Source organism: Uloborus diversus, chromosome 5 (assembly GCF_026930045.1).
Source record: "Uloborus diversus isolate 005 chromosome 5, Udiv.v.3.1, whole genome shotgun sequence".
Lineage (NCBI taxonomy): Eukaryota > Metazoa > Arthropoda > Arachnida > Araneae > Uloboridae > Uloborus > Uloborus diversus.
In genome coordinates, this window is record NC_072735.1 from 184,344,187 (window position 1) to 184,359,230 (window position 15,044).

Sequence of the window (15,044 nt, forward strand, 5' to 3'; positions counted from 1 at the left end):
ATAAGTAAATGGATTATTTCAGAAAGGGCATAAGTCACGTTTTTTTCAAAATTGAGTTAGCTGTTTTCTTATATTTGTATGTAGAGACATCCACTGGTGTAGCAGGGAATTCAATCCTTTTACAACAAAGCACTTTATTTAAGGTTCACATTTTTCATTTAGTGCAAAAAGGGCATAAGTTCCGGACTTATGCTCTTTCTGCTCTAAATGTGAAGGAAGAAATACTAAGATGCAATGGCAAGATCATAGAAGAATTAGATGTTCTGGCAGAATGAAGTAAAAACAAATAACTCCTTTGATAGCATAATTTCAATAATGGTAACTTCGTCAGTTTAGAGGGGATTCAAAATTATGGAATCTGAATGAAATTTGCTAATTTCTCAGGGATTTTATTAACATCACTCGAGGAACTGCGAAAAAAAAAAAATTAATTTGAATTTTGTCATCTTAAATTCAACTTATGTTTTTCGCAATCACGAGTGTGTGTGTATATGTAAGCGTGAGTGTTTGTGTGTAGAGGGTGTGTGTGTAGGTATGTGTGTTTGTGTCTGTGTGCAGGCATGAGTGTGTGGGTAGTTGTGTGTATGTGAGTATGTGTGTGTGTTTGTGTATGTGTGTAGGTGCGTGTATGTATGCATGTAAGTGTAGGATATTGACAAAATGTGGAGACGGTTTTCGCTAGAGGTGCAGCATCGTGAGGACCGGGTCGACGGTGATGCTACGGAGGGTGGCGGTGGGAAAAATGATAGGACATCAAAAACAGTCAAATAAAAGCAATAAGCAATCGTGATAGCTCAAAAAAAACTGGATGCTTTCAGTGAGATATACGCTGGTCAAAATAAGAACAACACTGCAGGAGATTTTTTCTAGAAATAACACTGAAGAAATTTAACAAGATTGCTAATGACTTTCCTCTGAGAGGACATTTGTTTGTCCTTTGCGACTGGGATTTTAGGAGAGTAAAACGAATTTTTCACAAATCTGAGATTATTACCATGTGAAATCCAATCTCTTATAAGTAAAATTCTGAAATTACATCAAGATTCACTGTCATATTTGTTGAAAATAATTAAATCTTTAACTGCTAAAACAGGTGCCCTTCATTTTTTAATGGGACTTATCCCTCACATTGAGATTTTGAAAAAAGATTCTACTGGGCGACAAACGTTTTCAACTATCAACCTTCATGATGTTTAGATATTTGACCGATAGAGTATCGAAGGACTGGTTTCAGTCTAGCTATTTTATAGACGGTTTTCAAGAGAATATAGTAACACTTGATGGCTGAACTTTGGCAAATATTGAGTATAAAAGGAAATTTTTCATATTATTGGAAGAAATAAAATATCAAGATGATTATTCAGTGCAATTTTAGACATAGTCATACTAATATGTACATCGAACCTGGTACATGAACTAGACAGGAGAAGGATAGAAAAGAAGATCTCTGTGGTGGATGTATTTGATGAATATGAGTAAGAATATAGTTTTATACCCATTGTAAAACTTTTGCTTTTTATCTCTAGTTTTTTTTTACACCAGACTTTATTATTTCCCTAAACAAGACGAGAGAAAGAGGAAAATTTACGAACTATTTTCTTAAGGTAATGAATTTATGAATATAGGCTTCATTAATTATTTTGTCAGTTTGTTATATTATTTTTTACTATCATAAATCAGTTTGAAACAAATCTGTTTCACTTGATTTACATTTCCATCACTCTAAACTAGTCTTTCAGGATATTTATTGCAGAAGGGGCATCACCTTAAATGAAACATAATTTAAGGTGAGGTAATGATCCTACTTGTAGCTAGATTAGTCATAAAAATTTTCGTAGAATTAGTTTATTTCTGAATGAAAAAATCAGTTTTTATTGATTCCTGAAAATTTGCATTAGTTAGCCCTTTCTGAAATAATCAATTCAAGTGACATGTGAATATAAAGAGAAATATGCCAATTTTTTCCCCAATAATGTTCAATTACACCAATGTGTGAGTATATAGTGAAAAGTGTTCAATTTAAATGTTCAATCTGACACATTGAGCACTTGTAACTGAAAAAAAAACTTGGTCCTTTTTTATAAACATTCAAGTATCACTTATCGTAATATGTGCAGTAGTTTCAAAAATATGATTTCTTAAAATTACATCCAGCATTTGCTCACCTTGTATAATCTTAGAAAGTAAATAGAAATAAAAATAATTAAAATTCAAGGTAAGTACACTGGGAGCTAGAGAGTAGTTTCAAGAGGGTACTTGATCTTCATTTGAAATTGATTCATTGAATAGAACTAGCAGGGCCAGATTTAAAGGAGGGCAGGCGGGGCTACTGCCCCGTGGCCTCCACAACAAAGGGCCCTCCCACAGTAAAATTTTTACAAAATATCCAAACTTTCACAGGTTGAAAATATTGGATAAATACATTATGTATCAAAATATTCGGATATATATCAAAGTATCGGATATTATCGAAAATATGACGATCTTTTCGAACCCTGATTAGGGGCCTCCACTCCTTCGTTGCCCCAGGACCTCCACACTTTCAAATTCGGCCCTGAGAAGTAGCCTAGTATGGTCCAGAGCCCAATGTTGGTATTGCAGTCCCTGAAAAAGTAGCATAGAAGACAATTGGGCACTAGCTAAAAATTTGAATTTTCAAGTCGACCATTTGCCATATCATACATTTGTTTGTGAGATGTAAACATTAAATATGTAAACAAGACAGAAAAAGTTTGAATCAATTTCAGTGGGACTTTTTCTTTTTCTGTGAATATGTGAGGCAAAACAATGAAAGTTTTAGGATATTTAGGACAAAATATGAGGAATTTTAGGACTTTTTAAAAAATTTGAAATTTTAGGAAAATTTAAAACTACTCCAGACAGCCTCTTCCAAATAATAACAGAATTGAAACAAAAATAATAGCTCTAGATTTTTATTGCAGCTCTAAGCCTTGCAGACCTACTTCTTGGATTTGCATTCACTTCTTCCAAAGATGGTTTCAAAACATGCTTATACATAGAAGTCCATTTGTTGGCACAAACTGCTTGCACTACTTCTAGCGGATGCCAGATAACAGAATTGTGATATTTCTGGCTGAAGCCATGGGAAATAGGTTCGTCAATATCGATGCCCATGATGTGACGTTTAAAGATCCTATCTTCCAGCGAATGAAAGGCTAGTGTGGCCACCCGACCCCCAGGCTTTAAAAACATGTGTGCCATTTGCATTCCATAGTTCAATTCATTCAGTTCATCGTTCACAAATATTCTTAGTGCTTGGAAAACTTTAGTTGCCACATGTACTGGCCTGTTAAGTTTGTCAAATCTCTGTTCCCTGGAAGATATTTAAAACAAATTGTGTAAAAAACAAGTTTGCGTAAAGCAAAAAATATAAACATCTTTTTAAAAGCAAGAAATGTAAAACAAATTGGGGAAACATGTGTTTTGGAGTTACAAAGAACCAGGGTTTGTTGATTAAAATCAGCTTGATTTAAATCGTAATTAAATCATGATTTAAATCAAGTGATTTTTTTTTAAATCATTTGATTTAAATCAATTGATTTGAATTAAGTGATTTTTTAACAAAATCATTAATTCAAATCAGTTGATTTTACTTTTATAAATTGATTTTGCATTTTTAGGATGTATTGCTCTAAATTTAACTACACTACATTATACTATCTTAACTTCCACAGGCAAAACTACATAGATCCCTCTTTCTGTGTGTGTAACAGATTTTCACTCTATTGCTTTTACTCCAAAATTAGTTTAGAACAAAATAAAAATTTGGAGTTTTTCTTATGCACCATGACTAATTAGTTCAAAAAAGTAATTGTTCAACATATTATTTTACACTAAAAATGTACATGATAATGGAAACCTTATCTTCAAGCAAGGCATAAAACAAAATCACATCTTACCTAAGCATTATAACATATTTATAAATCCTAAAATATTATTGAATATTTAGAGCACTTGTCTTAATTTTAAAAGTAAGTTGAATGGATTCATCTATTGTATTAAATATATTATGTTTGTAAATGTAAAGTTATTAATATACAAATTTTTGAACTTTAAAAAAAATTTAAAAACTCTGATTTAAATTTAAAAAATCTAACTTTTGTGATTTCTTTTTTAATCAAAAAAATCATGAGCCCAGCAAGGAATTCCCTTTTTAGCACAAAAAGATGTGAACTTGTGGACATATCTTTTGTAAGATAGTTTTTGAAGGTCTTTGGGACCTAGAAACAAAAGTCTGCCTTAAAAAAACTAGTGCCTTTTCAACAGTGTTATTTATATCTTTACAAATTTTGTAATTTCTTAATAATTTATAAAATTAAATATTTTATAAAATATTGGAATTTTTAGCTTTTATAGAGTTTGATTTGTTAGTAGCTTGAAATAAATAATCAAAATTTCATTAAAAATTACCTTTCTGTGAACTAAACAGTTAAATTAACCTCCGTGGTACAACAAATATTTCACAGTGATACAATTTTCTGTATGTAAAATATTCTTTCTTGAGTAAAGAATGGCTTTTTATTTTGTTTGTTTAAATTAAACATAACCCCGGAAGCAGAAATACTGTGTGGCTTCGACATGCGTTGTAGGTTCTTGAGAAAGTATGTAGACTATTTCTTAGTTGGAACTACAAAAAAAAAAAAAATAATAATAATAATAACATCTTTGAGTTGTTCGGTGTGCCCTGTCACGTCCTACAGCAGCGCCACCTACGGCAAATAAGAGTAAGCTACCTGAATCAGTTGGATGTTCAACGAATGAGGAAGTAACCCTCAGCTGTGCCCTGCACATACATGTAACGGCCCCTTGGCCTATGTAAAGAATTATTGTCAATTCAATGCCCTTTGGCATCATTACAATAATCAAAATTTTCATAATACAGTCCACTCATTTCTGAGCTCTCAACATTTTTACTTCAAGCGCCTTACTGGCGCATGAGAATCAGACTATGATGAGCCTTATTGCAAATGAAACATTTGCCCATGTGCTAGTAAGGCGGTTGAAGTAGAAGGAGAGGAAGGGAGGGGTGGACTTGATATATCGCCTACTTGAGCAGACGTATTGGCGTCTTCAATTTTTTCTTCTTGCGCGATGCAATGAATCAGACTATGATGAGCCTTATTGCAAATGAAACATCTGCCCTTCGAAAGGCAAGGATTTGGAAGATGGTTATTCAAATAAATTCTACAAAAGTTATACTTATTTACTAGACCTATTCTTTTGTTTAAATTCATTTGTTTAAATTTCTCACACCGGTATAAGGGGTGCATTTCATTGCAATTGAAAATCACACATTGCTTAGTTTTATTATTCTTTAGAAAAAGAGAGTGGTTTTCACTATTTGGATGGGTGCCAAGTTTCAGATTAACTTGTAACTTTTTCTGCGTTTGAGAAGTAGACGCTTGACTGATTCTCGAACGCTCTTCTAAAAAGCTTAAGAAATCGTTCAGTTTCGGAATGACACTAAACAACAGTATTAAATTTCAGCAAACAAAGGCTTATACAGTAAAACCCCTCTAATGCGGACACTAAAGGGATGTTCACTTATTGGCCGGCCGTCCCATCCATTCCGTTTTTTGACCTGACGGACTGCCGACAAAAGAGTAGCATTCACATACCGTCGCCAAACATCAATCACATGACTGAATTCACCCGCCAGAGAGAAGATGCGCTGCTTGGCGGAAACCAATGAAATGCTATTCTACTTTTGACAGCCGCCAGAATTCCAGGTTCTTCTAATCAAAACCGGTCCCGTCCAAGATGGCTTGCTGTCATGGCAACCAGCAAAGAAAACCGGTTTCGGGAGGAAAAAAACGTGATGGATGGAACAGAGGGCCAATATGTGAACAGGTCCTACAACGGGACTAATGTTTTTGTCCGTAATAGAACGGTGTCTGCAGGACAGGGGTTTAATAATGTTATTTGCCTTGGAATCGGGGAATGAAAAATTGTCCGCATAAGAAAGGTATAAGAGAGGGGTGTCCGTTAAGAGGGGTTTTACGGTACTGTATTTCCTTGGTTTTTGGATATAATCCAAAGGCATCATGTACTTGTAATTTTTAAGTTTAGTATTTCCTCTTTACGCATTTTGCGATTTATCTAATACAAATACAAAAGTGACAACCAGCAACAGGCTCCGGGCCCAGCTATCTAATGTCGGTTCCGCTTACGGATAATTTTTGGGGAATTTTAATCGGTATCACTAACTGCTGAAAAGTTTAACTTTTGGGATCTTAAGTAGACATTTTTTACCTTCCCAAAATGCTTTCCACCAAATTCGCCAACTCATGGGTGGTATTAATGGTTTTCAACATGAAACGAGCATCAAACAAAGCTCGGGCAATTTTCTTTGCATGTCTTTCCTCTCCGTAAACTTTTAAGATTTTCGCTAAACTTTGAACATCCAGTGTATTTAGGACATCAGCAGCTGTTGCTTGATTTGGATATCTGAAATGGAAGAATTTTCAAAATTAATATTAGGAGTTTAAGCTATTACATTTTTTTTTAATCATAAGTTGAAGAATGGATTCACTCTTTCTTTGCTCTTAAAAAATATTTGCAGCATATTGAAGGGAAGGACAGGCTGGCTCGTTGAGGTTTAGGAAAGCGAATAATTTCTAATTCTGTTTTTGATAAAACTGTTCCCGGGATGCAGTAAATTATTTTTTTTTCAAAGCCAAATATTAGCATTCACATCATTAATAATGTAAAAATTAGTATAATAGATACCAACTGTGAAACAAGTGTTCATTGTGAAACCAAAATATTTATTTCACATAGTAACATACGTAATTAAAATAAGTATGGGTGATATAGCTTTTCTAAATATACAAATCAAATGTAAAAAATAGTAGAAACACAAATTGTAATGTTTTCTGGGATTGAGTAGAGGAACGCTGTGTGTGTGTGTGTGTTGTGGTAGGTTTGGTGAATATTCAGTAGTTTTTAACTTTATGCAACTTGAGGCTTTTGTTACTCAGCATGCTCTTAATTTGTTTTTAATAATGGTCAGATCCAAAGATTGTCAAGATGTCAAATGCATACGTGGTTGCTACCCAGCATAGTAGTGTCTGAGTGTCTCGGTTTTATGGTCAGATTGTACTTACATGCAATCGGCAGCACAATTGGATGTGAGCACAGAATTATTAAAATGTGTTTCACAATTACACCCACTTTTTCTACTATTACTACTGAACATTTCAAGAGCAACAAGTATGATTCTACTGAGCCACAGATTGCAACCCTCTCCTAGACACTCAAAATCTGATGACTTTTCAAATTGCATTTTTTAAATTAAGCCACTTTCAATGGATCAGTTTTTCCAGTAGGAGTGCTTCAGTTTTTTAACACTCCCTGCAGACTTGGACAAAATGAAAAGCTTTCTGCAAACACAAATGCTATCTGGAAACTTTTCTGCAAATAAATATTTTGCCTAATTCACCCTTGAATAGATAATTAAATTTATATTCAAGTATAAAAAAGTGCTTTGAAATCATTTAAATTTTTTTTTGCAATAACATCTATTTATGTTTATTTTTCACCAACTGAAGAAAACTGCCTTAACCATTATTTTTTTGCCCAATATCAAACACATGATCACTATTGTTATTTTCATTTTATAGTGAAAAAATTCATGTAGATCTGAAACTGCTCAAATGTTGACTAAGGCAAAACATAAGCTACCAGCTTTCTACTTGAAAAATTCATGACGATATTTGATTTTGTAAACAAATCAACAAAAACTACTTATCCTATGTATTAACTATTAAAAAAGTTAAACTAATGAGGTGCGGATTATCTGTGCTTTTTAATTTTCTTAACACCAATGCATTGAAACGCAAACAACAACACAATTTACAGCAGGATTCACCAATAGAGACCGTTCCGTAGTCTGTAAAGTTGTTTAATTTACATAGCTTGAATTTTCCGCTTACCAAATTCAGGTTTTATAAAATAAACAACCGTTTGTTCCTGTCTTAAGTCTTTAAGTAATTAGTGTACTATTATCATGATTTCAAGAAGAAATCATCATTTTTTAGATTAATTTTGCACAAGAAAAAAGCAAAGAAGACAGAGCAAGAATAGCAGACAGGGAAATCTTGGGTAGAAACAGAAATATACTGAGATATTTTTTAGTTTCCCTTTTTTTAGAAATTACCGTTAGTAGTTTAAAAATATTTTCTGCAGAGCCAAAAATCTTCTGTATACCTATATTATGTAAGACTTACTCCCTGATGCATTGGCTATACCTGGCAATCTAGCTTGGAATCTAAAGTATAATCTCAGTTGTTTTCAAATTAAGTCAATTCAAAAAAGGCTTCACTGATGTATATATATATATATATATAAGAGCACTTTTGATTTTTGAGCGAAATTACCTGTCCAAAATTCTTTTAAAGTAAGGCCGGTGTCACCAGAATTTCTAGCTGGATCTTGCACATTAGCAGGAACACTTTTTGCATCTACATATAGAGTTCAAAAGAGCATGTGGTTTTTGTATTTAACCTTTTTTTATTACCCTATACTTGTAGCAAAGCATTTTATTTTGTGTTTCAAAGGTTCTGTGCCTTTTTTCATGTAGAACAGAGCTAAGTATGGAATTTTTTTTTTCTTTAAATATCTGTATTCTCTAAAGTTTAAACCATTTTAGTAGGGTTAGCTCAATTTCAGAAAATGTGCACCAACTTCCATTTTTCTATACTTTTGGATTAACCTTTGATCCATATCATTTTAAAATGCTTTCCTCTAACTTTTAAGCAGAGGGAACAGTATTTGGACGCACATTTTGAAAGGTCTGAAGTGGGTGCACACACCCATTCTTTCGAGATATAAAAAAAACATTAAATGAAGTTTTGTGGGATCCACTTCAGATTTTTCATATAAGTAAATCCACATAGTTCAAAGTTACTTTAAATGCCTGTATATTTTTTTTTCAAGCACACCAAATCTAAAGCAATGACTTATATGCCCTTTATATACAACAGTTAGGAATTTGGTTTTTACCTATCACAGTCCATACGCATGTCAAGGCGACCATTTTTGTTAAATGAAAATCCTCTTTCAGCAGAGTCCAATTGCATTGAAGAACAGCCAGCGTCTATAAGAATTCCATCAACACTATTTGGTTTCACTCCCACATCTTTTAAAAGGGACTCCATCTGGCTAAATCTTCCCAGGATGGGTGTGACTGAGGGACTGAAAATACATACAAAGTTTATAAGCATTATTTTGAATTATCAAATGACAGCTCTTTTTTATCATGTCTTTTTATTTAAAAAAAAACAACAACCAAGAATTAATTCCACATGACATACAGTGGCGTAGCTACAGTTTCTGCTGCCCGGGGCGGACTCTATTTGCCGCCCTTTCATCAAGATATATCTAACACATTAAACCAGTGGTAAGCGAACCCCTGGGGGTTTGCAAGGCTTCAGGGGATTTGCGAAAAAAATATTGTAATGGCGGAGGTTTAACACGCCTGTTTCTGATGAAGTCTCATGTTTAAACGGTCAGTTCCAAGCAAATTTTGCTCTTTTTTTATTCATTTGTCTGTCACACATTCGATACTCTTAGCATGAAAATATTTGTATACTTGCTGACACATTTTACATTTAAAGAATTTAGTCTGTCATTGCAAAGCGTCGGTTTTGGAGCTTGAGAATGATAGTCCTGAAGCCATGTTGAAAAAGCTCTTCTTATGAATACAATTTCCTGAGATGAAAGAATGTGAAAGCGTTCGTTTCCTCAGAAGTTTTTGATCGGAGAGTTGATTAAACTTGATGAAAACATTACATGGAGCATATGCGAGCGCCTCAAATATTTTGATGTTCAGTTTCTTAACCATTTGAGTCTGACGAAGAGCTATCGCTCTTTTTGTGTGTTGAGTCAAAAATGCATAAAAGTGAGAAAGCGCTCTTGTTTATTGTAATTTTCACACTACATAGACTACAACTTACTTCAGCAATCAAACAATTAATGTGCGCACTATATCCTTATCAAACAGCTAGGCTCGTAGTCCTTTTCAAGAGGACTTAAACCTAGAGATCTTTCTCATTTTACTGGAAGAAAAAAGTTCATTTAGTTAATATAATTAACAGCTCCCTGAGAAGTATTTTAAAGATCATTCTTTAACTGACTTCTGATTTAGTGATAGAAATAAATGTACCCTTGTGTCAGAAAAATTCCGAACTTTGAACCATTTGTTCCACAAAAATTCTATGTAATTTTTTTTTTTCAAAGTTGATAGAAGCTCAACGCAGAATAACCAGTTTATTTTTTGGTGAATTTGTTTTGCATTCATTTTTAGCGATCATTTTAAGTTTGTATCAATATTTGTAATTCCATACTTTGCAATTATGTTTTCGTTCTCGTTGTTCACAATGGAGCTAAACTAAAAAAAAAAAAAAATCTCCCAAATTTTATTGTCTATATGTGTGCGTACACGCTTTTTTTTTTTTGCTTGTTATTTATTACAGTGAAACCTGTGTAAGTTGACCACTTGCGGTGCACTACTTTAGTGGTAACTTAAACAGGTGGTCAACTTACAGAGGTTGAATTATATGATATAGATCTGGTTCTGTGCAAGGGTGGTCAACTTTACAGGTTTTACTGTACCTAGAACCCGAGGAGTTCCCCAACTTCTTACGGAGTTTGGAAGGGGTTCTCAAGGGGGGAAATGTTGGGAACCGCTGCATTAAACCATCGAAAATTATTGAACTTAAAAAATTGAAAACTTTATTTAAGTAAGAAAGAAAACTAATTTAATTCGTATTCTTCAACGAAAAAAGGAGAGGGGAGAGGTATTAGACGTCTATCCTGGAGAAGTATTTTAAATTTACATCAAAAATCACAGCTAAGAGTAACGTTTGGGGGAAGGGGTTCTCTCCCAAATCTTCATCAAAACTGAAGTCAGTTTTGGCCTTTGTTGACGTTAGTAACTCAGGATCTTCTACAGAATTTTTTCTGAAATTTAAGCTTTGAAAATACAATTTAAGTCTAGAGGACGTTAAAGGAATGAGGAAGGGTGAGGGGTTCACTAAGGAAATATTTCAACTTTGAACACTGACAAGCTCAGTTTAGTCATTCCAAAACCTTACATTTCGAATGTTTTTTTTTTTTTTGCCTTCAGTAATAAACAAAAGGAATATTAGTATAGATGTGAAATAAATTTTGGTTAAATCCCTTGATTGAATTAAACTGAATTGGATTGAACTGAACCACTGAAGGACATAATTTTTGCCCACTTGTCATTCTGTAAAGTGTAAAATCTCAAGGCATTTCAAGATCCTAAGAATTTCAGTGTAAGCAGTATTTAATGTCTCAACAAGCTAGAAAACATGCATTTGAAAAACTCAACTCATTCTGAACATAAAATCAAACAGTAAAAAGATTTCCCTCAAACAATCTAAAATGAAAGGTGACATGACAGTATTTATTTACAACCTTCTCACATAAAAAAAATCCTATTAAAATGCAAAATTACTTTCCTTAACTTTTTTAGCAGTATTCTGATGATGAACAAATACATAAGGAAAAAAAAGTCAATGTATTCACGTAATAGGTGTGCGAATAGATAGGATGGATAGATATTTAATTACTGTAAAAGCATTTATTTTCACGAAAGTGATGATATGAGGGATATCGCAAGTTGAATATTTCGCAATTTTTGTATGAACAGACTGGTGTAAAGTTGAACCATTTTGTCAGGCTTAAATTTTCACGATTGTGAGTTTCATGAAAAATTGCTAAAATTAAAACCTCGCTCAATGAATGCTTTTAAAGTAGTTCTTTGATGTAGCCACTGAAATTATGTACTGAAATACAATGATTTTTGTGCCACTCTCAAGGCCAGATTTAGAAGTGTGGAGGCCCCTAATCAGGGTTCGAAAAGATCATATTTTGGAAAGTATCCGATACTTTAATATATATCCGAATATTTTGATATATATGTACATATCCGATATTTTCGACTCGTGAAAGTTAGGGTTTTTTGTAAAAGTTTTATTGTGGGGGTCCCTTTGTTGTGGAGGCCCCGGGGCAGTAGCCCCGCCTGCCCTCCCCTAAATCCGGCCCTGGCCACTCTCTGAGAACTAACTTACAGCAAAGGCAGACTGTCAACTACATGAGTTCAACAAGGGCTGCAAAATCGGAAGCAAAATGACTGACTTCAGAAATTTTAGAGTCTTTAACTCCCACTCCTTGACTCTAAAATCAGTCCAACTCCGTAGCCATGATGTCAACCAATCTATGAGAATACTTAAAGAACAAGCAATGATAAAATTTTAAAAAAACTCGACTGAGTCGCAACCGTAGAATGACAAGAGAAAATTGAAAATCCTTTTAAAAGCCTTGTATTATTAAAAATCAATGTAAAGTATTTTATTTGCTATTAAACAGAAACTGGCAAACAGATAAAAATTTTAAATCATGGCTTTTTATTTCCTTGTCGGCCAACAATGAATTTGGTTATCAATCGCGTGATAAAAGCTTAGCCGTTATTAAAATCTGCTTTAAAAAAACGTTATAATTAGAATTCTATGAAACATGGAACTTCCAAACACATTTTACCAGAAGTGGAAAGAATTCTCTTTATTTTTTTTATAAATTTTAAAATTTTGAACTATATTTTCACTTCAAAAAATCGCAAAAAACCTTTTAGAGGTTTTTATTTAATATCTTCGTTAATTAATGTCATCCAAAATGCAACCTAGTTAAGAACACTCTCGATCAACTCTCCTTTCGAACAATTTTTTTTTTTCAAAATCGATCCATCCGTTTAGTTAATAGAGTGCCATAAACAGACACATAGATACACAGACATGTCAAACTTATAACCCCCTTCCTTTGTGTGTCAGAGATTCAAAAGACTTAGAAGAAAAAAGAGGAATATATTATTTACTAATCAACTCAGTCTTGTCGTACAAAAAGATATTTCAAGAACCTACCAAGATTTAGCAAGTGACTGTGCTTTCTCATAAGCTACGGGATCACGATCTAAGCAGTATAGCTTTATCTTGGCGGTATTCAGCAAGTGACTGCTATGTCCTCCAGCTCCAAAGGTCATATCAATGAAAACCTATAACATTAGAGAAAAATATCATTATTAAAAAAGAAAAAATCTTTTATAGGTTGTCAGTGGTAACAAAAAGCGGAATTTCATTGTTTCAACTTCAGATCCTTCCCTTTTTTCTGAATAAATTGAGGGCTGAAAACTTGTGCTGTGAATCCAAGACTGTTAGAGTTACTGGGCATGAAAAATTTGATTTTATTATTGTTTGTTAGTAGAGACGTACCGAGTACTCGGTAACTACTCGGTACTCGGCCTACTCGGCCAATTTGCCGAGTACTCGGTACTCGGCCAAATTCTGATCAGATACTCGGCCAATACCGAGTAGTTGCAAAAAATTGAATATTGTCCAAGGCAAATACTAAAATTTATAGAAAAAAGAGCAAACATTATATTCTGCAAACATTTACAATTAAAATTTATAAGTCAAATTTTAAATTTTGAGAATAATGAAGTTTGTAATGCTTCAATGGAATAAATCTTTATTTTAATGTCCCCAAAGTTGATAAAAATTATTTATGTAAAATTATGCAAAAAAAAGTATAGAAAATATGGAATTTTTATGTTAAAAATGGATTTTTGTTACAAACAAAAATTAATTATAAAAAATTATGAAAATACCTTTGCTTAAAAAAATAAAAGGAAATAAAACAACGTTAAAAGCAAAGTGCAGGAACACTGCAGGCATGTGTTTTGGCATTGCAAGGAATTCCTTTTTCAATGCACAACATGGGAGCTCGTGGATTTAAAGGCATCCGACAAAAGTCAGATTTTTTTGTCGAATGTCTTAACATTCTTTAGCGCACATGTTATGCACTGAAAAAGACATTCCTTGTAACGGGGGGGGGGGGGGGGGGGGGCAGAAACACATGGTCTGCAGTGTTCCTGCACATTTATTGTATTAAAATTATTTATGTTTTGCGGACTAAAACTATAATTGATTGGTATAAATTTGTTTTAATTCCAACTTGATTAATCATACCTTTTATTTATTTATTTTTAATTTTAAAAATAATTTTTTTTTAAAATTTTTGACACAAACAAAATTGTTTATATAATGCGTAAATTGAATTTCAGCAGGAATTCAGTTTTAAAAACTATTATATGTACAAGGAGGTCTATACTACTATTCAATAAGTTCAAAATTCATCACATGTGTGTCGGTGGTTCTTCATGAAACATAATTGGTACTTGGTAACTCAGCCGAGTAGTGAAAGTCAGAGTACTCGGTAAATCGGTACTCGGCCGAGTAGTTAAAGGCCGAGTACTCAGTACTCGGCGAAAGTGCTACTCGGTACGTCTCTATTTGTTAGTGAATGAAATCATGTTCTCTTTTGTCCTAGGGAATAGGGGTTAAATGGGAACATCTGATTTGTTTCCCCATCAGGTTGATGTGCCTAGATAACCACATTATACACAATCAGTTTAGATGATTAACAGGGCCGTCAACAGAATTTATGGGCCCTTACGCAACTTTCTTCAAGACCCGTAATTTTTTACTTTAATCTCATCTTTCATCGCTCCGCTTCTACATAATTATCTTAAATATAGTCAATGGGTCTAGTAAAAAGTTTTTTTATCTGAAAGTTTTTTTAATAATTAAAATTGCTTTGCTATGCTTTTTCATAATCCAAATTTTGTAATTTTTTAAAAAGAGACTCATTTCTTACAGGGCCGAATTTCGACTTAATGGGACCCTAACGTATTTCAAGTATGGGGAACCCTTTTTGTAGCTCTGATAACATTATGTTAATAGCAAAACAGGCCATTTTTAAAGTTTTTTCCCCAATTATGTGTCTTTTCCTCTGGCACATATAGCGATATACCTATGTATGTATTTTTATAAAATGTGTTTTTTCAGCTGGGTTCCCCCCCCCCCCCCCCCCACACCTTGGCCGAGGAGGGTTTTAGGGAGAACTATGCAGGGACCTCCTTTGAGTTGAGGGTAGAATATCAC

General features: G+C 33.5%; 1 protein-coding gene across 1 annotated transcript; it reads right to left on the minus strand.

Annotated features, from left to right (window-relative positions):
* Positions 1–2,925: 2,925 nt before the first annotated feature.
* On the minus strand, positions 2,926–13,096 carry LOC129222641 (probable methyltransferase-like protein 15 homolog; the record flags this gene model as incomplete). Its single annotated transcript, XM_054857172.1, is given in 4 exon segments — positions 2,926–3,334; positions 6,274–6,468; positions 9,025–9,216; positions 12,966–13,096. Coding segments are annotated over 4 exon segments (927 nt in total), but the record flags the coding sequence as incomplete, so codon positions are not given.
* Positions 13,097–15,044: the final 1,948 nt, after the last annotated feature.